The sequence below is a fragment of the Sus scrofa genome, chromosome 1, assembly GCF_054392235.1.
Source record: "Sus scrofa isolate SSC_HxYL_T2T_F1_AM1 chromosome 1, Sscrofa_HxYL_maternal_Yorkshire_Landrace_v2.0, whole genome shotgun sequence".
NCBI classification, from domain to species: Eukaryota; Metazoa; Chordata; class Mammalia; order Artiodactyla; family Suidae; genus Sus; species Sus scrofa.
In genome coordinates, this window is record NC_139383.1 from 145,411,786 (window position 1) to 145,436,583 (window position 24,798).

At 39.2% G+C, this 24,798-nt stretch overlaps 3 protein-coding genes across 27 annotated transcripts in view; 2 read left to right on the forward strand and 1 right to left on the reverse strand.

Moving 5' to 3' along the window:
* LOC102166069 (uncharacterized) overlaps nt 1-5,427 on the reverse strand; it is a 273,766-nt gene extending 268,339 nt beyond the window's left edge. For 10 of the 18 annotated variants that reach the window (XR_014814629.1, XR_014814621.1, XR_014814617.1 and 7 more), the window contains exons 1-2: nt 5,157-5,395; nt 3,842-3,913 (exon numbers count right to left, since the gene is read on the reverse strand). Coding sequence is in view for 4 of the 18 variants with exons in the window: in XM_084975198.1 (XP_084831324.1) it covers nt 3,842-3,913; nt 5,315-5,408 (166 nt within the window). In the remaining 14 variants the exon portion in view is untranslated. Of the gene's footprint in view, nt 1-3,841; nt 3,914-5,156 lie in introns of all 18 variants that reach the window. The other 8 variants (XR_014814676.1, XR_014814685.1, XR_014814697.1 and 5 more) reach the window with 2 other exon arrangements.
* Nucleotides 5,428-5,438: 11 nt separating this feature from the next.
* On the forward strand, nt 5,439-14,174 carry ZNF770 (zinc finger protein 770). Of its 4 annotated transcripts, XM_003121632.6 has the most exons (4): nt 5,439-5,539; nt 7,109-7,285; nt 8,047-8,159; nt 9,928-14,174. In XM_003121632.6, exon 4 carries the CDS (start codon nt 9,984-9,986, stop codon nt 12,063-12,065), a length of 2,082 nt encoding a protein of 693 aa, XP_003121680.3. In that variant the 5' UTR covers nt 5,439-5,539; nt 7,109-7,285; nt 8,047-8,159; nt 9,928-9,983; the 3' UTR covers nt 12,066-14,174. The 4 variants fall into 4 exon arrangements, with proteins under 4 accessions (XP_003121680.3, XP_013848661.1, XP_013848660.1 ...); XM_013993207.3 differs by lacking the exon at nt 7,109-7,285; XM_013993206.3 differs by lacking the exons at nt 7,109-7,285; nt 8,047-8,159.
* A 6,057-nt stretch (nt 14,175-20,231) lies between these two features.
* Nucleotides 20,232-24,798, forward strand: part of AQR (aquarius intron-binding spliceosomal factor) — a 97,929-nt gene continuing 93,362 nt past the window's right edge. For 3 of the 5 annotated variants that reach the window (XR_014814538.1, XR_014814534.1, XM_021098271.2), the window contains exons 1-2: nt 20,232-20,491; nt 23,065-23,121. Coding sequence is in view for 1 of the 5 variants with exons in the window: in XM_021098271.2 (XP_020953930.1) it covers nt 20,417-20,491; nt 23,065-23,121 (132 nt within the window). In the remaining 4 variants the exon portion in view is untranslated. Of the gene's footprint in view, nt 20,492-23,064; nt 23,231-24,798 lie in introns of all 5 variants that reach the window. The other 2 variants (XM_084975059.1, XM_084975054.1) reach the window with 2 other exon arrangements.

Genomic DNA, 24,798 nt, shown 5'->3' on the forward strand with positions numbered 1-24,798 from the left:
GCCACGTGGGGGTGGCTAAGAAGAGAAATACCTCCATATATTTTGGCTCTTGGGAAGACAGTCATTTTTTGATAGAATGTGCCTGTGAAAATCTATTACTGTCCTCCAGAAATTAAGATCCAGAAACAGGAAAGATGTCACAGTGTCAAGCTCTCCTGACCCTGTAAACAAAAAAGCTTGGTAGATAGCACAGATCTGCCCTCCCTCCTTGGTTAGCCTAGACCCTGGTATTAAATTAGTTGGGAGTTACCATTGTGGCTCAGTGGTAACAAACCCAACTAGTATCCATGAGGACGTGGGTTTGATCCCTGACCTCAGTGGGTTAAGGATCCAGCATTGCCGTGAGCTGTTGTGTAGGTCTCAGACACGGCTCGGATCCTGCGTTGCTGTGGCTGCGTGGGTAGCTGCAGCTCCTATTCGACCCCTAGCCTGGGGATTTCTATACGCTGTGGATGCAGCCCTTAAAAAAAGAAGAAGGAGAAGAAGGAGGAGGAGGAGGAGAAGAAGAAGATAAAAACTAAAAAAGTAGTTGGAGGGAGAGTTTTTCCACAATGACCCCCAAATCTTCAGTAAAGTATTTAGACACACACACAGACATAAAAACTCACAATTGAGTGTGAATGAGTGTTTTTCTAGAAAATTATGAAGAAGTTCTATGTTCAGTGTGTTACTGCTAAAAAGAAGATAGATAGCTCTACAGGTTAAGGACTACAGAGGACAGACCCTACCAGGAGCAGCTATGAGAACTCAAAGGTGTCATGGAGAACTGGGTTTTCATCCTGGTTAACCAGATGTTCAAGGAGTAGGAAGCCTCCAGCTGACAGCATGGCTATTTTTTTTTTTTTTTTTTTTTTTTTTGGTCTTTTTGCCTTTGTTGTTGCTGCTATTTCTTGGGCCGCTCCAGCGGCATATGGAGGTTCCCAGGCTAGGGGTCTAATCGGAGCTGTAGCCACCGGCCTACACCAGAGCCACAGCAACGCGGGATCCGAGCCGCATCTGCAACCTACACCACAGCTCAGGGCAACACCGGATCATTAACCCACTGAGCAAGGGCAGGGACCGAACCCGCAACCTCATGGTTCCTAGTCGGATTCATTAACCACTGCGCCACAACAGGAACTCCAGCATGGCTATTCTAATTTTTCTTCCTCCATTTCATTATCCAATTAACTTCTGAGCGAGCTTTCTAAGACACAGACAGATCTAAGGATGCCATACCTGTGATCAAGATTCTTCAATAATTTCCCATTGCTTACTAGATTAAAAAGGAGAGGGAAAGAAAATCTTTGCAAGTCATTTAAGGCCTTTCCCAGCTTCCCAAAGTACCTGGTAAGCAATGAGTGCTTTAAACATGGGGCATGAATGAACAGGATGGGCTCCCTCTTTTCTATCAGGCCTCCACGCAAAAATCACAGAACTTCTCAGAAAAGTCACCCCTGGCCATCTACTAGAACTCCAACAAGGTCTTTCCCCCAAATTTTCATAGCCTCCTTTATGCTTATCTTCCCTCCTCAGTTCTTATCAATATCTAACATATTATATATTTTACTTATTTAACTTACTGTCTTTCTCCCTCAGTAGGCATACATATTTATATATAATATCAACTATAATCTCTACATATTTATATATAATGTCAATTAGAATCTTTAAGTACGTGGAGATTTTTGATTTTTTAATGTGTCCACTACTTTGTCTCTAGTATTTAGAACAAGGCTTGGCACATAGCAAGCACTTAATAAAATACATATAGGGTGGATGGGTGGGTGAATCATTAAAACCTCAGCACAGAGACCATTTCCACCTGAAGCCTTCAGGAAGATTTAGATAATCCTACCTCCCACTCTTTCCCTGTGCATGTCTTCTCTTACCATATTGTACTTCTTTGTATGTTGAGTTGGAAGTCAAGGACCTCACTGTTTCATTTCCATATACTTAGAAGTGAGTCCTTTGTGCTTGGTACATGACGCGTCATTGAATAAATGAATGATTGATTATATCCCTATTTTACTTTATTTATTTATCTATCACTTGTTAGGGCTGCACCCACAGCATATGGAAATTCCCAGGCTAGGGGTCAAATTGGAGCTGCCAGCCTATGCCACAGCCAGAGCAACTCAGGATCCGAGCCCTGTTTCCAACATACACCACAGCTCATGGCAATGCCAGATCCTTAACCCACTGAATAAGACCAGGGAAGGAACCCGCATCCTCATGGATACTAGTAGGATTCATTTCCACTGCACCACAACAAGAACTCCTATACTCTTATTTTATTTTTTAATTTTTTACTTTTTTTTTTTTTTTTTTTTGCTTTTTAGGGCCAGACCCACAGCATATGGAGGTTCCCAGGCTAGGGGTTGAATCGGAGCTACAGCTGCCAGACTGTGCCACTGCCACAGCAACGTGGGATCTGAGCTGTGTTTGTGACCTACATCACAGCTCACAGCAACACGGGATCCTTAACCCACTGAGCGAGGCCAGGGATCGAACCTGCAACCTCATGGTTCCTACTCATTTCATTTCCATTGAGCCACGACAGGAACTCCGTATTTTCTTATTTTATTTTATTTATTTTTTATTACTCAATGAATTTATTACTTTTGTAGTTGTACAATGATCATCACAATCCAATTTTATAGTATTTCCATCCCACAACCCCAGTGCATCCCCCCACCCCCAAACCGTATTTTCTTATTCTAAAGATGAGGAAACTAGGACTTAGAATGGTTAAATAACTTTTAAGGACACTGGTAAACTGCAGAGCTAAGATACTAACTCAAACATGTCAAGCCATTCCTTTCTTTTTTCTTGTCACCACTACCATCTCTCCCTATAGTGGTCTATCTTGTCCCACACTTTTCTTTTTTGTTTTTATTTTCCTTTTTTGTCTTTTTAGGGCTGCACCCGTGGCATATGGAGGTTCCCAGGTTGGGGATCGAATTGGAGCTGTAGCCGCTGGCCTACACAAAAGCAACACCAGATTCAAGCCAAGTCTTCGACGTACAACACAACTCATGGCAATGCCGGATCCTTAACCACTGAGGGAGGCCAGGGATCAAACTTGCATCCTCATGGATGCTAGTCAGGTTCGTTTCCACTGAGCCACAGTGGGAACCCCCCTGTTCCATGTTTTTCTATTATTCTTATTGAACCCATTACTAAGTCCCTGTTCAAATCCCACTTATTTAGTGAAATCTTCCAGACGATTCACAGTAATTTCTACCCCACCTCCCCCTCACTTTTTTTAATGGAACATTCCTGAGATAGCCCTCAGGGTAAACGGGGGAGGTTATGAGATTGGGTATGTGGCCTTGAAGAAAGGCTTATCCATATCCCATTTCCACACTTCATAGTCAGGCCCTTGGTGGAAAGGGCTATTCATTTTGCAGGTAATGCACCTCAACCTCGGGTAATAGTCTATCATGATCTACAAATCTCTCCTAAGATTTATGTAGCTGGTAAGGGATGCAATTGTTTGCATGGTTTGACTGAGCTAAGCTTCCAAGAGGAGCCACAGAATGAAGCAAATCTAAGCAAACAGCATCCCCATCCTGGGATTAACACTCAGGATCCCCAAAGCTTTCCCCCTCCCCCTCTGTCTCTGCTTCATTGGAAGTAGGGGCTTCAGAAACCTTCCCCAAATGTGCCTCCTCCCTCATTGCTTCATGAGAAGCAAAATCTTGTTTCCTATTAGCCATTTCTTCATGTTACCGCATCAAAAATAGAGACTTTTCATTGGCCCAACTTCTCCCTTTTTAAATAGAGGTGCTTATACCAATTAGAAATAACAATTTTTGTTGTCAACAGTCCTTGAAAAGTAATGTAAAAAGATACTTACAGGTGTAAAAAATGTGCTTGTTACTTGTTCTCAGGTCCTCATCTCTTAAGCTGAAACAGCTACAATCAGAACCTGCAAAAATCCACAATAAATTCTTCTCTGATAACTTGGGGGTATACTTAAAACCTTCAGTACCCAAACATCTTATTCAGTAATAACGTGCCATCCTAGTTTGTAACTGTATTACAACATTTAACCCTTAATTGTGTTTACATACAATGTTGAGATAACTACAACTGAGGAAGTAGTAAGAATTAAAAGAGCAGGACTACCTGTGGTCATACCCCACCTCCATCAGCTGGATGACATTAAGCTTCTTACCATCTCAATCTCGTTTTTCCTCATTTTAAAATGTGGGCTTATCACTTCATAAGGTTGTTATATTTACTATAAAACAGTAATTAATAAATGATAATAGCTCTTTGTGGGCTTAATACGCACAGGGCATTATGCTGAGCACTTTACATCTATTTCATCTGTTAGAGCTAACTGAAGCAACCAGGAAGCACAGGGCTTTGTGTTTTGTAGGTGAGAAATAAAATATTGCCTCCTATATCAGTAAACAAAAAATTGCCCAAACATCCCTGTAGGTAGCCACCTCCAAGGCTGAGCTGGTGATCCCCAAGGGAACTCAGGAAGGAAACAAAGGAACCTGCCATCTAGCAGCCATCAAAATGCAACTACTCCTAAGAGTGAGCCCTGAGGAAACTCAGGATGTGAAAACATAGGATCCTGGCCCCAAGGAGCTGAGCCACATATCAAAAAAATGATTTCAGCAAGCCCAGACCTTGCATCTTCCCAAAGAAAAGCGCTAAATTTCTTAACTTGAGATATTTGGCTTTCTGTTACTAGCACCAATCTTTTGTTCTTACAACCTGCCCTTTGTTGCAAAACTTCTATATGCCCTGGCTCCCCCCTCGCATCCTTGGAAAGGTTTTTTTCAGGGTTGCTTCTGATGCTGCCTCCCTGGCTTAACTTCTTAGTTTTGTCCACCGTTTAAAACTTAATTCTCAGCTTTTAGGTTATGCATATTTTTTTTAGTTAACATAGACAACCAAGATAACCAAGATAAATCAAATGAACGCAACTCAGAAAAGAAGCTAAGAAAGTCTGCTGCTTTCTTAGGATATTGATAGAGCAGGGAGTGGAGCTCAGGTACATGACGGAAAAGCCCAGATCCCTGACCCCTGTCCTGTGTTCAGGAGAGTGTTGACACTGAAAGGCCCTGATACATGACTGATACATGATATTCTGTTTATCACAGGTCCTCTGAGTTAGAAATGAACAGAAGAGTGGACTTTAAACAGCGGCTCACCAATTTTCAGCAGAGCTTTGAGGCCCACTGGTCAAGGCAAGGTGGTTTCCCTAGCTGAGGTTTAAGGTTAAATGGAAAATGCAACCTTCTTCACCCCTCCACTCTCTTCCTCCCTCAAGTGCTGAGAGGGGTAACCGACGCTGGACTATGGGACGCACCTCTGGAACCTCTTTTCTCCCTGAATTTCACAGGCCAAGCAGAAGCGACTGCGGCCCTAGGAGGCGGAGGAGGCTGTTTCCAGCCGGACCGCATCCCCGAGCGGCTCCCGGACGCTGCGCCTGCGCACTCAGCCCGTCGCCGCGCCGGCCTGAGGACGTGCGCACGTTTCCTTCGCGGCTCCCGGGCACTGAGATGCGCGGCACCAGGGCCCGTGCCAGCTCCAGGTGCGTGAGGAGGAGTTCAGGAACCCGGGTGTGAGAAGGAGCGACCCCTGGAAAGGGTCGGCCCTGCCTCGGTCCTTCCCAGGTGCCCGGGGCCCCAGAAAGGGGGCCCCACGACCTCAGCTCCTTTGCCTTTCCCTCTTCTCGGCCTCCAGACTGGGGAGCAGGAATCTCTGAGAAGAAGGCACAGAAATTATACTTTCCCTGCAGTGGATCGTATCACATGTGGCATTTTCCCTCTCGCTGTAGCCAAAGCAGTTTTCACCCTTGCCTTTCCTTTCCTGGTGTGGGATTTTCCAGTCTCTGGATTCTGGCTCGATTCCTAGGTGCTTACCAGTTGTGGAAGATTGGGGCGACGACCAGTTGTCAGGGTCCCGTGTCTTTTGCAGACGCCCATGGGAACAAAAGGTCAGGGTTCAGGGCCAAGAGAGTGGGCCGACTGGGGAAAGTGGGGCAGAAGAAGCTACGGAGAGGGAAAGGCTGTGATAAATGTCGCCAGAGATCATTCTCTATCTGAAAGTTACCTAAGTTTCTCTCAGTTCTTGCGTTTCTTGCTCATTTATTTTTGTGCCATCCTCACTTCATTTTAATGATGTTCGTTAGGAGCGGTAAACCAACAGGCTTTCAGACCTGACGGATCCTTGGAATTTTTTGAGCTCAGTTTTTACAGTCTTACAACAGTGTATCTTGCTGTTAGGGTAATCTTGGGATTGAACCGTTGAGATTTACTATTTTTCGTTTTCACTTTAACATAGGAAAAAATGACAATTTTTTTAATACTACCGACAAAAAAAAAAAGTCATTTGAGAACACAGAATCAGTTGAAGTGGCATTTGGTGCTCTATCAAATTAACATGCATGTGTTTAAGTACATGTGGGACCACACTTGGAGCTTGGGAATCCCTGAGCTGTCACTTATAAATAGCTGGTGAGATCACTGCTTATCACCAATTGTTCTAACAATATAGGGCTTCTAGTAGGTGCTTTCCCACATGGTGTGGACCCAAGTGACAATAGTAGCCAGTCTTAGTGCTGGTATTAGGTGATAAGCCCTAGTCTCATTTTGGCACAGTAACTGTAGGTAGTAGTTACCTGTTAAAATCAGAGACGGTTGTCATGTGTGCTGTTCTAGTGCAGGATTTTTTTTTTTTTTTTCAAGAGTGTTCCGTAGAAACTTTAAAGAGAAGAAGAAATACACAATAGGACTTGAGAAGCTTTGCTCCAGGCCAAAATCCTGTGTGTGATCTTTCAGGCCTGACCATAGACAATTACATGGCTTTGCCTGGCTGGCCTCATAGGGGGAAGCTGTTCTGCCCACACCAGACTGGTACATGGCCAGTGCATGGCAGTTTTCTGGAGGGAGTCAAAGTCAAGGACTCACCCCTTCCCTCCCACTAGCTGTGCTCATACTGTATTGCATTTCTGGCTCAGACACTTGTCTTGCAAGGGCCTTGGCCAAGGTACTTCCCAGGTGCCTCTACCAATACCTCCTATTGCAAGGAGAGGCAAGGGGGAGGGGGCATCCTTGACTATACTTTTCTCCATGTTGACTCACATTCTTTCCACTCACAGCCCTTCCTTCCTGCTCCCCTGGCCCACAGATCCATAAAGCAGCAGAAGCCTTTTGTTCCAGCCTCCTCTGCAGGGAGATGATTGTGTGCATTGAATCCACCTAACTCTCACCTAGTGTTCTGATTAATGGACCACTGGGGAACCAATACTTTTTTGCCTCTTACTTGCACTGTGGCAGTAAGTGAATAGAGCCTTAATTATTACTTTCAGTTTGACTCATTGTCCTAATTGATCACCTCAGCACCTGACCTCCTGACAGGAATTAACTAAATTGCCAAGTTCTTAGTAATTCACTTAATTTTAATCCTCATAGCTATGTTAGCATTTTCAGGATCTGGAGACTCTTCACCTGTAACTTCTCTAACTCAGTGTTGTGAAAATGCGTATTAATAGCATCAATAGCTGATTGTTGCTAACATGGACATCTGGACTTACAGTATATTTTATAAATTAATATAGTGGCTTGTAGTCAGATTATTTCTGAGGCATATTACCTTTGGCCTGTAATTAGATCGTTTTGATAAATATTTTGGGCTTATATAGGCCAATTGAGAAAAATTAGTAATCCTTAGTAATCCGGTTTCATCCTGTGGGCCCCAATCTTACCTAATAGATTACTTGGCCACTTTGAATAAAGTGATTGATTTGTTGTGGGTTCCTGTCTTAGTGTTGTGTGAAGAGATATGTGAAGAACAGGTTTCACAAATTTTTTAGTTCTTCCTACAGAAGTTTCCCAAAACAGTATTTATCCTTATTGTATAGGTTATGCAATCTGATATGTTATACTCTGTTAAACAAAAATGCTGATCATGACCGCTAAATTGATGCTACAATCCATTAGTAGGTAGTGGCATACAGTTTGAAAAACACTGTGATAAAACAACTAGTAGAAGATAATGTGCTCAATAAATGATTTTTTTTTTCTGTTTTTCAATCAGATTGCTGAAGAGAACCACAATGGGTGTATTTGTGATTTTTGTGTTTATAGTGTCTTCTAGGAGAAAACAGTAAATAACAAACAGCGCATATTGGATATTCATCAAATCAGCTGGTAAAAGAACACTGTTTCTGGTAGAGTTATCAACTTTGATCTCAATTAGGAGATACAGCATTAGAATGAGAGAGCTAAACAGCTCTGTTAAATCTCTGCCTCCATTATTTAAGGTAATGCAGTGATAGAAGGATGAGAAAAAAATTGGCTTCTCTGCTAGGAGAATATGTGGTATAAAATGGGTGTGAAATTTCCTGGTAAATTTTGCTTGTGTCCTACAGAAGTGTATGAGGGAAAGTATCCTTATATTAACTCTGAGACCAAAATGACCTTTTTTTTATATTGCCTAAAAAGTAAACCACACTCAACTTTCAATTACTTAGCCATAGATAAGTATATAAGTAGCCAACCTGTCAACCTCATTGCCTCTGTACTTGGCTTTTGGAATTTTACAACAAATTGGAAAAGAGAACTAGAACTGTAAATTTAGTTAGTTTGTTTATCTCTTAGTTAGAAACCCTAAAATGATATTAAGTAGATAAGGATAAAGTTTTAAATTTTAATTAGTATTTAGCTAAGCATTATCTTACATTTATATAACACTTCCAACTTCCAACACGTTCAGATGGTTTATCTCCATTGATCTCACCCCTTGATATAGTTGGTGGGCCAGGAAGCACTTTCCCCAATTTAGAAATGAGGGATCTGTAGTTCCTTCTTGCCACCAAGATCACTTTGTGGCAAATCCAGGACTAGAATTTCTGAGACATTTTCTCCCACTTGTCCATATTATCTTTGTTGGTCCAAAGAAACAGTAAACTGAGAGTAAACAGTGTAAATGATGTGACTAAGAACTTTGATAACCTAAACATTCCATTCTCAAATCATGTCCATGGTATGCTTTAATTGAACACAAATATATCTTATTTTTAGTATTATATTTTATTTCTTATTCTCTTAACCTTTCTGGCCCAATTTTTGAAAAATGACAAAAATAAATAGGAGTTCCCGTCATGGCGCAGTGGTTAACGAATCCGACTAGGAACCATGAGGTTGTGGGTTCGGTCCCTGCCCTTGCTCAGTGAGTTAACAATCCAGCGTTGCTGTGAGCTGTGGTGTATGTTGCAGACACGGCTCGGATCCCTCGTTTCTGTGGCTCTGGCGTAGGCCGGTGGCTACAGCTCCTATTAGACCCCTAGCCTGGGAACCTCCATATGCCGCGGGAGCGGCCCAAAGAAATAGCAAAAAAAAAAGACAAATAAATAAATAAATAAATACGACAAATCTACTTAAGAGCAAACTAGGAAAGTTGGAATTAAAAAGTCTACTTAATTTTAAGAAATTCAACTCAGTCCTCCCGCTTTTGTTTGTTTGGTTTTTTTTTTTTTTTTTTTTTTTTTTTTGATTGTACACGCAGTATATTGAAGTCCCCAGGTCAGGGATCAAATCCAAGCTGCAAATTATATAGATTTTTAAGTATTTCTTTTAAAGATTCATCATTTCTCTGTATTTATGAAATTAGTTTAATGATTCTATGGTGTTTAAAACAGTCATTAACTTACTTTACTTTTTTTGGCTCTATCCATGGCATGTGAAAATTCCCAGGCCAGGAATTGAAACTGCATCACAGCAGTGACCCAAGCTACAGCAGTGACAACACCAGGTCCTTAACCCTCTAGTCCACCAGGGAACTCCTTAACTTTTTAAAAAGGAAAAGTCCAGGTTTCCTATTACCCTTGCTATCTTTGGCCAAAAGACAATTTATATTATTTCTTTTTATACGAATAAGTAATTTTTAAATTAATACATTTTTATCTTTAATTTTTAGACATCTGTGGAGTTTAAGAACACTATGGAGCTCATCAGAGTATATCACTGAAGAATATGATGGCTGAAAACAATTTTAAAATGCTAAAAATTCAACAGTGTGTAGTAGCCAACAAACTACCTAGAAACAGGCCTTATATTTGCAATATTTGCTTCAAGCATTTTGAAACACCATCAAAATTAGCCAGGCATTATCTCATTCACACTGGCCAGAAGCCATTTGAATGTGATGTGTGTCATAAAACCTTTAGGCAACTAGTTCATCTGGAGAGACATCAACTAACTCATAATCTGCCTTTTAAATGTAGTATTTGTCAACACCACTTTAAGAATCTGAAGACATTTGTGAAGCACCAACAGCTTCACAATGAAACTTACCAGAATGATGTTAAACAGGTCAGAAGATTGTTGGATGCCAAGCAAGAAAAACCAGTATATGGAATGTATCATAGTTTTACCACAGAAGAGAGATGGGCATTGCACCCACACTCCAAGTCCGATCCCACATACAGCCCTACAAAGAAAAAAAAGAATATTCACGCATGTACAATCTGTGGCAAGATGTTTCCGTCACAGTCAAAACTTGATAGGCATGCACTTATTCATACTGGTCAGAGGCCTTTTAAATGTGTCCTGTGCAATAAATCTTTTCGACAGTCAACTCACTTAAAAATCCACCAACTCACACATTCAGAAGACAGACCTTTCCAATGTTGTTTTTGTCAAAAAGGATTTAAGATTCAGAGTAAACTTCTGAAGCATAAACAAATCCATACCAGGAATAAAAGTTTTCCAACTCTGTCATTAAACGTGAAGAGTGCAGAATCATGCCCCCTACCTAATAAATTAAATGCAAAGCAGGATGGTTCTGAAAATGGTGATATAGGTGAAACTGAGGAGAATAACCAACTCGATGTCCACTCTATTTATATTGTCCCTTTTCAATGTCCAGAGTGTGAAGAGTGTTTTGAATCAGAGCAAATTCTCAAGGGACACAAGTGTTTTCCTGCCAGAAGTGGCAAAATTCCAAGCAGGCTCAAAAGGAGCTACAACTATAAAACCATTGTTAAAAAAATCTTGGCTAAATTTAAACATGCTGGAGGTAAGAAATTTGATAATTTTCGATCTGAGAAAAAAATATTTAAGAATAGTTTCTTGAAAAAGTGTGATCTTATTTCTGATGAGCAGAGCTCTGAACAAACCCAGAAAACATTTATGGGTTCTCTTGGCAAACGTGGGACATACAAGACAGCTGTCAATAAAAGGAAGAAAACCTTGGCTTTGCCATTTTCTTGGCAAAAGCACTTCCAGAGCCAAAATATGGGGAAAAATTTTAAAGGTATCCTTACACCAGAAAATGTGTTAACTATGGATAATTCTGTGATTAATAAAGACATATCTACCTATGGGTCATCAGGTGAGGAATTCTTTGATAACTGTGAAGTGCTTCAGTGTGGTTTTTCGGTTCCAAGTGAAAACATACATACTGGACATAAGATATGTCCTTGTGACAAATGTGAGAAAGTGTTTCCTTCTGTATCTAAACTACAAAGACACTATCTAATTCATACTGGACAGAGGCCTTTTGACTGTAATGTGTGTGGGAAATCTTTTAGACAGTCAGCTCACTTGAAAAGGCATAAATTAACTCATATTGATAAGATTCCATATAGAAAATCTCTTTGCCAAGTAGAATTTGTTCAAGAAAACTTGAACAAACTTTTTGTTCATCAGGGTGATAATGTTAACTATAATGCTTCCCAGCAATGTCAGACTCTTGGTTTTCAAAAATATGAGGTCTCAGAGTCAGATCAAATATCAGAAGTTAAGGCAGAATCAGAGGATTTCATTGTTGGTCCCCCCTATAGGAACAGGCAACCCTATCTCTCCAGTGTGCTTCTGGAATCAGAGCAGAGTTGTCATAATCATTGTTGTAGTTATTCAGGGCGTACTGAGAGGAATGATGGCCTTCTTTACCAATGCAGTGTTTGTTCTAAAAGTTTTAGGTCCCCATCTAAACTGGAAAGACACTATCTAATTCATGCAGGGCAGAAGCCATTTGAATGTTCAGTTTGTGGCAAAACTTTCAGACAGGCTCCTCACTGGAAGAGACATCAACTTACTCACTTTAAGGAATGATCACAGGAGAAAATGGTTGACCTTGTTCTTTAGCCTGTTAATCGTTTAAAATACATATTTTTATCAGCAGGCCTGCATTAGATTGAACGATTTCATAGGCAGTTGTTTGTCCTGCATGGTAAGAGGTAAGATACAGAAATTTAATGCAATGTTTTAGAAACAACCAGATTAATTATTAGAGGGAAGAGCATGATTTGATGCCATAAAGCAAGCATTTATTTTATTTTAATATATACTTTGGCTCTATTAAAAATGTTGAAGTCCATGATATGGTACAAACAATTCAGCCTCATTTTTAAAGGAATTATTACTTAAGATCTGCCATCTCCTTTTATATTATACTCAGAAGACTGAGAGGCAAAAATTGGTTTTGGGCCACAGCCCCACTGTATTTCGTGTATTTTATACCTATGGCTCAAATTCCATTGCAAGATTTTTTTTTATAAGTTTAAAAAACAAAGACAATAAAAATGAAAATGGATGAGAAAACTGTAGCATTATTTTCATTGGTCTTTTCTAAGCTATTTATTCTTAGGACTCTAGTAGCTTCACCTCCTGTTCTACAAGTGATTCAAATTGGTTTTTTTTTTTTTGCCCAGCTTGCTGTTGTATTTCCCCCAAAGGTTAAAAGTAGGAGAGAGGGTAGGCGTTTACCATGTTTACTTATCAAGAATATTGTCCAAGTGCCATCATCTTTTTGATGATATGTGTGCAGTGTTATCTTTTCCAAGGAATAAATGCAATTCATCTACTTGCTTATCAGTGACTGATAGCAGTAACTGAAGATTTAAGACTCACCTGTTCCTCTGAATCTCCGTAAAGACTTTTACATTGACCTTAGTAAAACTTTCTTTTAATAAACCTTTAACTGAGTTGTCCTATGACTTAACTAAATCTAAGTTTGATCAAATAGCAGTGACTAGATCCACTTCTAGTTTTTATTCCTCTGTTTTTTGCGAGACTCTGATGCTGCAGTGAGTTACTTGGACTGTTAGTAAATTGTTATTTTAATTCATAAAGTAATCCTATATAGGAATAAGATACTTATAGAATTGGGGGAGTCATTCTAAACAATATTGTCATGATTTGGGAGATATTTAATCTTAAACTGCAAAAGATTTATAATCACAAATTGTCCTTCATACTTGCCTTTTTAAATAAAATTCTTAAGAATGATAGTTCCTAATGATAAGGGAAAATGTTATCTTTCTAAGGTAAAAAGAACAGCGGATAGTTGTACTAGCACACTTAGATATACATAGTGACAAGCCCCCTATTGAGAATGAATAAATAAACAATTTTAAGTTTTACGTCATACGTTAAAAACTGTCTTTCTGTGGAGAAAGAGGGAAGGAGAAGTTGGTCTGCTTATTTTACAAGTGAATTTTGAAAAACTTGGGTTGAATTTCTAGAGATTAAACATAAAAGTACAGATAAAATCCCAATGAAGTACAATGTGCAGGAGAGTCATGTTTTAAAGAATAATTTCTCTTAGGTTTCCTTGAGGTATGTTCCTCCAGGGCAAACAAGGTGACGGTTTACAGAATTTTCTTTACACAAAACATTTCAAGAACATACCCATTACATAAAAGCAAGGAATAACTAGTTCATGTTTTCCAAGAGTAAAGGTTCAAGGTTTTTTCCTTTAATAGCTCTGTAATTATGTATTTGGGGATTTTCCTAAGCTATTTATGTAATTTTATTTGAAGTAAATGTCTCAAATACTCCTTTCCCAACCCAAACAGGGAGAATTCTGTTGATGTTGTGCTTGTATGATTATTAAACTTTATTTGCCTGATACTACTGCATTTTTTTGGCCCATGCCTTTTTAAGCTGTTTCATATTGAAAGTTGGAATATTGTAAAAATTTTGTCAAAGATGTACCATAGTGCTATTTGAAGTACCCGTAACAAAGTACTTATTTACTTTTACTATCACTGCAAGCTTCTTGTGGACACTTTATAGGAATGAAAATAAACTATACATACATCCATGATAAGATTAAACATTAGATGTTAAATGATGATTTGCTGCATGCTAGAACTGTTGTTATTGTTGAATCAATTACTTTGGTTTTCTCAAGAAAATAAACTTTTAAATATCTTTCAAGAGAATTAGAAGAATTTTTCATCTGGGGAATTCCAGGCTATAGCATGATTATTTAGTAACAGAGTTTAATTAAGTTAGTGGGATTATTGTTTCTGTTTTGTACAGCAATAGGGCCTATAATTTTAGTACAAAATAATGTGTTGAAGGAAAGTAGATGGTAGTAAAGATTCTTGAAAAATTCAAATTTCAGAATATTTTTAAAATAAAGTTTCAAATTACACAGTTTGGACTTGTTTTAAAGGGAAAATCACATAATACTGGAACGAGGTACTGATTGCCAAATGCTTTCCTGAGCCTACTCCAATCTACCATCTACAATGAATTTTCTAACATGGATCATTTATTTCCTTGTTCATACTGTTTGTTCCATAGCTCCTTATCACCTACAAAAGGATATGTCAACTTCCTTGCATGTCACATGATCTATCTGCTTATCCACTTATCATCCTCTTGGTTTTCCTCTCTAGAATTGTATTAAACATACAGTCAGTACCTCTAGTGCATAGTCCTATTATAGTTTCCTCCATCCTGTCCACCTAGTATTTAAATTAGATACAGACTCATACCCTATTCGAAGAAGAGATTTGGTCGAAACAGGTTTTATTTGTTTTTCTTCCAGGACTTTTGGTCGAAACAGGTTTTATTTGTTTTTCTTCCAGGACTATGAAAGAAAACTGAAGTGTTTTAACTTGTGGAAAACAAATTTAAACTTATATTATGTAAGATGAGCAATCAGAAGTATAGACATTTTTCAAGGATAGCAAGTCTTTGAAGTCTGTTTATAAGAATCCTTTGTTAGAAGTAACAGTGGCAGGACTGTTTCATGATGCAAAATATCTGCTCCTTAGAAAGAGTGAAAGGAAGCATTGGTTTCCTTTCTTGTTGAGAATTTTCCTATTGCCAGGTAGAAGGGCTTGGAATTTCAGAGTTAATTGTTGGAATTCTATTAGCACTGTTCTTTTAGAGAATAGAGTTCTATTAGAGAAAAGAGAGGGAACAGAACGGTAGGACAATAGTATTATTAATCAGAATATGGAACATGTCATATTTTGCATCTATATCAGCTAACTTCTGTTCATTCTCTGAAGTTTGAACTTAAACAGTACTTCCTCTGGAAGCCTTTTTTATTTATCCAAGCACTCCAGCCCCTGTGTTCCCAGTGCTTTTTGTTCATAACCTCTGTTACTCATTAGTGTTGGTTAGTGGTTTTCAAACTTTAGTGTGCAGTGGAATCATCTAGAGGTCTTATTAAAAGCATAGATTGCTGAGCTGCACCCTCAAGTTTCTGATTCAGTATCTGGGGCTGGGCTTGAAAATTGCATTTATACAAATTAGCTGTTGCTCAATTGACACTACACTTTGAGAACCATTGAGCTAAACCACATACTTCTGGAAAGCAAGGAATGCATCTTTTTATATTTCATAGTACAGTATAAAATAATGTTTTTACATCCTCGAAATATTCTGAATATATGAAGGAAGAAGTGAATGGAGTCATTATTACAAATGTAACATTCCCTGTTAATCTGTCACTTCACTTAGAGCCTTTCATTTACTCTTGAAATGAGTTTGCCTTCTAATGTGAGATCAAAGCCAATCCAGTAGTCTCTAAACTTCCCTCCTCCTTCCTCAAAAACATCTATCTTTACTTCTGTTTCTCATCATAGATCTCTTAACGATGTTCCTCCACCTTTCTGATGTTAGTTTTCCTTGTTCTCTTGCCTCTTCTGGAAATTTCATCAATAGTCCCTCATTCTTTTTCTGACATTTTTAGTTTTTCCCTCTCATTAGTTCCTTCCCCTCTGCCTAAAAAAGTAAAATTTCATGTGTTCCCTATTCAGTTATGGTTTTGGCTGAAAGTGGAAGAATGCCTGACTCAAACTGCTTTTTGCATTAGTGACCTTTATTGGCTCACATGACTTGAAGTCCAGCAACTAAACTCCAGGGTTTTTTTGTTTGTTTGTTATTTGTCTTTTAGGGCTGCACCTGTGGCATATGGAGGTTCCCAGGCTAGAGATCTAATCGGAACTGTTGCTGCCGGCCTACACCAGAGCCATAGCAATGCTGGATCTGAGCCGCATCTGTGACCTACACCACAGCTCACAGCAACACCAGATCCTTACCCCACTGAGCAAGGCCAGGGATCGAACCTTCGACCTCATGGTTCCTAGTCAGATTCATTTCCGCTGCGACACGTCAGGGACTCCTCCAGGGTTTTTAAATCATAGTTGAACTGACTTGTTCCTTCCATCTGCTCTGCCTTTCACAGTGACAAGGCTATTTCCCTTGTGGGTTTAGGATGCTTTGCAATTGGGGCTGTATGATTCCTTCATGGGGGGCGGAGGTGGGGCAGGGAGTGAGTGAGAGATCCAGAAACTCCCCCAAAAGCAAGGAATGACTTTCCTAGAAGTCGAAGTGAAACATACCTCTTCTCACCTGTCAGAATTACTTCACAGGGATATTCTTGAACCAACAACTGACAAGGGAGATCTGGAGCTGAACCTGGGGCTTAGCCTCCTTCTTTGAAGCACAAGTTTGCCTGAGGATAGTACAGAAAATTGTCAAATTTGAAGCCATGTTTGGAAAGAAGGGAGGAGTGGATAGGCAACAATTTCCACTGCACTTGGCTTAAAAAGAGAGGACAGTTGAGAGAAACAATTTTAGTTTTGCCTATCATTTTTATTTCACCTATTATCATTTCAGTTTGTGCCTTTTATGTTCAGAATTGAAAACCCATTTTACACCTACTTCCTCCACTGCCTCTTCGTTCACTAGCTCTTAGCCCTTTGTACCTAGTGTTTCCTCACCACCTCTTGGGAGTTGTTCTACACATGACCATTGTAGAGGGCATTATTAGTTTCAACCACAACATCCCCTCTCACGTATATCAGTCAGGTGGTCTGGGTAAGATTGACTTTAACTGCAGCTCCAGCTATGGTTATGATTGTCCTATCAGAATATTCATATCTCTCTTTCCACCATGACTGTAAAGGGGTGAATAACCCAAGTCTAAGCCAGTGAATGCATTAACAAGCACTACCTTGGCCAGAGTAATTGGTTTGGAAGCAAGTACTGACCTAAGTTGATCTGATCAGATTGAAGCCTTATTTCAGAGATGGAGGAAGGAGGAGTGTGGAGAAGCTTTCTACATTTTGGTACCTTGAAGAATGACTGTTTAGTGATGAAGTCAGAACACAGAGCAGGGCAGGGTGAGAGGGGTAGGTGGAGCAGTGCCAAAAGAACGGAACTAGAAGCCTGATCAAACTGTCTGAAGCCTAATTTATTTCTAGTCTTAATTTTTTATACCTATAGATTTCCTTTACTTTAAAATAAATTTGAGTTAAATTTTTCTTCTTCATATAATAACAAAAAAATCCCAACTATAATGGTCACCAGTGGTCTCCTAATTGCCAAACCCATGGACTTGTTGAAGTTCCATTCCTTTTAGATTTCTTTGAAACACTTGACACTATTGACAATCTTAGCTTTTGAAAGTCCTTCTTAATTGCCTGGTTTGTTTTCTTCCTTCCTTATTTACAAAGTATTATAGAAAGCTTTTGAAAGAAAAGGAAAATTATAAAATGAATACATTATAACTTTAGAAGGTCTAATACCATCATTCAAAAACTTGGCTAAGAGAAGTGATATGAAAAGAGAGAGAGGGAATAAGAGAGGGAGAGTTAGAGGAAAAGATTATGAGATTGCATTTTGTCATAAACCTACTTGGCATTACAAATCAGAATTTTCACATAGATCACTAGAAAGCTACATATGAGCTGGAGCTTATTAGCTTAATATCCTCTTGGCCACAAAATCATAAGTTATAAATTTAAATATATAAATTGGCAGAAGTTCCTGTTATAGCTCAGTGGGTTAAGGACACAAAATTGTCTCTGTGAGCATGTGGGTTTGATCCCTGCCCTCACTCAGTGGGTTAAGGATCTGGCATTGCCACAATCGCAGTGTAGGTAACAGGTGAGGCTCAGATTTGGGGTTGCTGAAGCTATGGCACAGGCCAGCAGTTGTGGCTCCAGTACAACCCTTAGCCCAGGAACTTTCATATGCTACAGATATATATTTTCTTAAAAAGGCAAATAAATTGCTCATCACCACCTGGAACTTCTTCTCCTGCCACTTCAGGCTGTCTATCTAATGGAATCCTCTTTTAAAACCTACTCCATCTCCTGTCTGCTCTATTGTTGCAGAGTCCCACTATCCTTTTATTTACTTAGGATGAATTTCTCTTTACTTTTTCAGTGTCCTCCATGTCTATTCCTTCCTCTTCGATTTTACTGCCAGATCCCAAATTTAGGCATTGCTTTTGCCTTAGATTTGCAATAGTCCTCCAAGTGGCCTTCCCATCCCTGTGTTACCTACTCCAATCCATCTAATAAACTACTGAAAAGTCATCTCCCAAAAGTAGACTTCCAATCAGTGGTTTCCCATTGCCTTCTACAATAAACAGTCTCCTTTCCCTAGCTTGTAAGGTTTTGACATGTTAAGCTTTATAACTAACTCCCAACATTCTCCCAACATGACCTGCTTTCATGGCTTTCTCTGTGCTGACTATATTAGAAATATTGTCCTTGGTTTTGCTTGTCAAAAATTTATATACTAGTCAAGATTTGACATAAAACTATTCGGAAAATCTTATTTTAACCTCTTGTTTTATAGACCATATAACCCAGATATTCCACTCCTAGGTTTTTACTTAAGAGAAAGAGAGCAAGTTCCTACTAGGGCTCAGTGGGTAAAGAACCCAACATAGTGTCTGTGAGGATGGAGGTTCTATCCCTGGCCTCGCTCAGTGGGTTAAGGATCCATCATTGCCACAAGCTGCAGCATAGGTCACAGATGTGGCTCAGATCTCGTGTTGCTGTGGCCGTGGCATAGACTGGCAGCTGCAGCTCTGATTCGGAACTTCCATACGCCACAGGTGCAGCTGTAAAAAGAAAAAAAGGGGGATTACATATCTGCATTAAGACACATATACATGAAAGCTCATAGCAGCATTATTTATAATAGTCAAAAACTGAAACAATTCAAATGTTCATCTATAGATGAGTAGATGAACAAACTTGGGTATGGCCATAAGATGGAATACTACTCAGCAAAAAAGGAATGAACTACAAGTACGTGCATCAACATGAATGGATCTCAAAATCATTATGTTGAGTGCAAAATGAAAGAAAAAGTGTTCATACTGTATGTATTATTTCATTTTTATAAAATTCTGTAAAAGTATACTAGGCTGTACATATATAGCGAAAGAAAACAGATCAATGATTGCATGAGAATGAGGGTAGAAGTGGGATAGGGATGGATTGCAAAAGGGAACAAGGAAACTTTTAGTGGCATTGAATATACTTATGACTTTGGTGATGTTTTCACAGGTGTATGACTATGAAAAAAATCAAATTTTACAATAGAAATATGTGCAGTTCATTGTATGTCAATCTGTGTCTCCATGATTCTGCTAAAAACAGTTAAAACCAAACCTCAAATTCCCTGTTTGTTTTTCTTCACTACTGCTTTTTTTAATGTATTTTAAATTTTTTAAAAATTTTTTATTATTTTTTTTTTTTGCTTTTTAGGGTCGCTCCCGCAGCATATGGAGGTTCCCAGGCTAGGGGTCTAATCAAAGCTACAGCTGCTGGCCTACACCACAGTCACAGCAACGTAGGATCCAAGACCCGTGGGCGACCCACACCACGGCCCAAGGCAACACAGAATCCCTAAGCCCTACTGAGCAAGGCCAGGGATTGAACCTGCAACCTCATGGTTCCTAGTCATATTCGTTTCTGCCGCACCGCGACTGGAACTTCTGCTGCTTTTTAAAATTTATTTTATTTTATTTTTTAGACTGGAAAGGAACTTCACGTCTCCGCTTTGCCGCCAACCCTACCATCTGGTCGCTGAGACATCAATTCTGTCTCGCAGGGTGTTTTCTCTCAGCTTCCCGTTAGAGGGCAGAAGCGGAGGAGGTCAAAGCCCTTACCTCTCTAGCTCAGAGCCAACGCCTGCACGCATTTCCGGCCCTGTGCTGTTCCGCTTCCCGAAGTCTGTACGACCTGCTGTGTGCATTCTTTGTGGAACTGTAAGGTTTGAGGATAGTCTGGTCTGCGGGTTGTTACATCTCAGAGTTAGCAGCCACAGCCGCCTTTTAGGGGAAGTGCGTCGGGTTCACCGCTGCTCGGGGCGGTCTTTTTTTTACCCCACTGGAGCGGAGGGACAGTGCTGCCATGACGGCCCCTGCCCAGCCCAAGAAAATCGTGGCCCCCACGGTTTCCCAGATAAACGCGGAGTTCGTGACGCAGGTGAGCCCTGGTGGATCTGGTGGGGGATGAGGATGTTGAGGCTTCAAGACCAGGGGGATGAGATTTTCCTTGGGAACGGGAGCATCCAGGAGGCATTCGTTCAAGTCATTCACTCAAGTCTTTTTATTAAAGACTGTCAACTGTGCCCCGGCCACTGTGCTGGGTGGTAGGGACACCTTGGTGGAAGAGGCTTTACCCTGAGGAGTTCACGTACCAAGGAGAACAGACACATAAAAAGAAAGCTATTTTAAGAGCTTTGCTGTATTAGTTTGTCACAGGAGCGATGGGTTCACAGAAGGAACACCCCTTCTACCCCGGTCTACCTGAGGCTGGCAAGATTTCGTAGCGGAAGTCATGTTGAACTAGGGTTGAGGGAGGGAAAGGCTTATTCTTAGCTTTAGGGTAACTTAGGTCTTTGAGCAGAGTGACAAGAATCTGACAGAACATTTTCTCCAAATAAATGCATCTGCGAAGAAAGCAATCCTGTTGTCGGAGAGGATTCCTTTAGCACCCGTTAACTGTGTTGGATTGTGAACCTTGGTTGAATACGGAAACCCGACCCTGTAGCTCTCAGCAACGTTCCTGATCCTTGTTTTTTTGTTGCTTTGGATGTTGGATAAGAGTGCAGAACTTGTTATTCACCTGTGTTTTCTCTCAGCAGATTTGGCAAGGCAGAAGCCTAGGAGTCATTTTGAGTCCTTCTTTTTCTAACTTCCACATTTCTGCATTCTAAGTAGCTCTTAAATCTGCCTGCTTCTCTGTGCCCTAAGCCAGGTTGCCCTTGTTTTCTTCCTGGACCTAGACATCCTAACCTGTGTTCTTGTCTTTCCTTTTTGCTCTCCTCAAACTCATTCTTCACATTGTTGTCAGAGGGATTTTACATAAGCGCAAATCTGATCATGTCACTTATCTTTTAAAAGTCTTCTAATAGTTCTAATTGCCGTTAGGATAATGACCAGAATCCTTCAAAGTGTCTTGTGATCTGGTCTGTGCTTATATCGAGTTTCCTCTTTTTTCTCTACTTTTCTAACTGTGCTTTAGCCATACTGAACTGAAGTATTTGTGCCTTGCTGTCTTTCATCTCCCGGCCCTTCAGCATTGTTCCCACTACTTAGAATACTCATCCCCCCCCCCACCTGTCTTTATAAACTCCAATTCCTTGTCATCCGTCTATATTAATTTAAAGAGGTTTTTCCAGACAACTTAAACTGGATTAGAATTTCCTTTTCCCATACACTTAAATTTGTTGATAAAAGTCATGTGTTAGTTTCCCCTCCCCTCAGGGAGCTTGCGTTTTTAGAGGGGTTAGTCAGGCAATGACCAGTATAGTTTCAGACAGTGATTATTGTTGTCAGGAAAATGAAACAAGGCGTTGTGGTAGACTAGGTGAGGTGTATGAAAAGCAGTCAGGAAAGCCCTCTCTAAGGTGATATTTAAGCTAAGACCTGAATGCAAAAAAGGAGACAGTTTGGGGAAGAGCGGAGAAACAGTCCAGGGATTAGCAGGTGCACATAGCTTACAGTGTAAATGTACAGAAGCCAGGATAGTGACCTTAAGAAGTGAGAGGTGGTGGAATCAAAGGAGATGAGGATAAAGTATGTGGGGCGCCTACCATTTCCCTGCCCCTCCTCCTTCCCTTCCTTCATTATTTCTGAACACCTGGCACACCTGACCAGAGAAAGTGCTTTTTAATTATTATTGAATGAATGAGATTAAAATTTACTTTTAAGACGATCAGATATCTGAACTTTGTGGTCTCACTTTTTTTATGATGATTAACATTTTTTACCAATCATGTGTTCATTTAAGTGTGTACATTGGTTTTTTTTTAGATGTAATGTTATTGCACACTTAATAGACTGCAGTATAATGTATATATATATGTTATGTGCACTGGGAAACCAAAAAATTCATGTGGCTTGCTTTATTGAGATAGTTACTTTATTGTGGTGGTCTGGTACCAAACCTGCAATGTCTATGTATTTAAAATTCACAGTTTTCAGGTTAAAACCTGATGCTGAAATATGACAAACTATTTTATTCTCTGTAATAATCCACTGGGAAACTACTTTTTTTTTTTAGGATTTATTTAGGTGTGCCTGAATGTGTAGTAATCGCTTAAATATCTTTTGTTTCACAAATCAACATTCCTGAAGATTTTGAATCTGATTTTTAGCACTGGCTTACCTGTTAACTAATGGTAGTCTTGAATAGCTCACTTAATCTTTCTGGATTTAGGTTTCCTTATCTCTGCTGAAAATATTTGACTGTAAATGTTAACTTCACTCTATTGTTTCCCTAGGGATAGTTAGAAAAGTGTGTTTTGTTTTTTTAAAATAGCAGTGGCAAGGTGCCATGCAGGGCATTACTGGCATTCAGGTGGTCAGGGACAAGGATGCTCACTAGTCTGCAAGCCTGTATAGTCCCCTTAATTGAATGAATTACTCTTATCTCCCCACCCCCCTACCAGTAGTGCCTTGTTAAGAAACAACTTGTCACTGAATGATCTTAGTCTTTTAGCTCTGCAATGGTACGAATGTGTGACTTACTATTGATACTATTTACTTTTGCAGTTAGCTTGTAAATACTGGGCTCCGCATATCAAGAAAAAATCACCTTTTGATATAAAGGTAAGTATCTTTGGTTTGCAGAATACTTTTTGAATAGGTATGCTCTTGTTATCTCTTTTTCAAGAGCTAATTTAACAAAAGTTTTCAGTATTTTTTCAAATTCAAAATCGTTTTCTAATTATCAAAATAATTACTCATAATAGAAAATTTGAGAACTCCAGAAGCTGAATAGGAGAAAATAAAAATCCCTAGCCAGAGAAAACCTTTATTATCATTTGCTCTATTTCCTTTAAGTGTTTTAAAAAATGTGTGTGGATTTTCCTGTTTCTTAGATTGTTTATTAGATTCTTAGATTGTTTTTGATTTATCATTATTATGGATGACCATGTAATTACTATCTTTGTAAATATAGAGAAAATTTCCTACAGTTTTTTGACAGTTCATTTAGGATAGAATCTGTTATTTTCTCTTCTATTTTTAGGTTGATGAACTGAGATAAAAATCCATAATAATGGTGGAAGAGGCAGAAGTTGTTGAGTGTAGAGGATTAGATGATTAAGGACCAGTCATATTCAGTTAGGGAATGGGCTTATGATTCAGGTGACACAGTTTAGAATAAATGAAAGGAAAATTCTTAAATGTTGGATTAATTCTCATTAAAATAGATTCTTAAAAAGAGGTCTTTAAAGGAATAGAGCTGACATATTGCATGCCATTTAACAAGTATTGAAGACTCATTTTCAACCCTGCCATTATAAATTGAATTGTGATACTTTAGGCACTCTTAGTAAACCTGAACTTAATCCCAAATTTCTTAAATTATTTGAGCTTAAATGTTTTATTTAAAGTATATTTTTGTTTTGCTGAAAGTTCCATTTTGTTTATCGGTAGGTTATTCACAGACTTGGTATACATTAGTTATTCCTAATTATTAACAGGATTGCTTTATCTTACTATATGCTGTTTGTATATATTTATGCTTGTGTATGTTGAGTCTGGGGGTTCCTTGGGTCATTTTTCATTAATAGCAAAAATACCATGATGACACTACTATATTGAGTCGAACCTAATTAATTAGAGTAATGGGTCTTTTAAGAGATAAAATTTATATCCACATCATTCTGGTTAACACTAGCAATAATTCCACACGAAGTTTAGAAAAATTTTATTTTAGGTTGGTATTTAAAGATGGTTATGCCCTTCATTTTATTATTTAATTTGGATTTTGATAAAAATAAATACAATAACAATTTTACTTAATTCTCAGCAAGACTTGCTTGCCTCATTGTCTTCCTCCCTTTTCCACCCACGAATATTTATTTGACAAATATATTTTTAATGTTAAAAAAGATTATAGTTGCCTTAAAATAAAATTATATTATACCAGCAAGAAATGTTTGTCAAATGAAAAAAAAAAATAATGTTATACCATGTTAAAGCACTTTATAGTTTTACAGTAATTTTTTTTTTTTTTTTTTTTAAGGCCGAACCTGTGGCATATGGAAGTTCCCAGGCTAGGGGTTGAATCAGAGCTGCATCTGCTGGCCTGTGCCACAACCACAGCAATGCAGAATCCAAGATGCATCTGGGACCTACTCCACAGCTCACGGCAACACCAGATCCTTAACCCACTGAGCGAAGCCAGGGATACCCACATCCTCATGGATACTAGTTGAGTTCATTACCACTGAGCTACAATGGGAACTCCTACAGTAATTTTTTTAACTGCTCTAATTA

Bases quoted from the DNA above. Each gene is read 5' to 3' on its own strand.
- ZNF770 (XM_003121632.6), top strand. From the start codon at position 9,984: ATGATGGCTGAAAACAATTTTAAAATGCTAAAAATTCAACAGTGTGTA.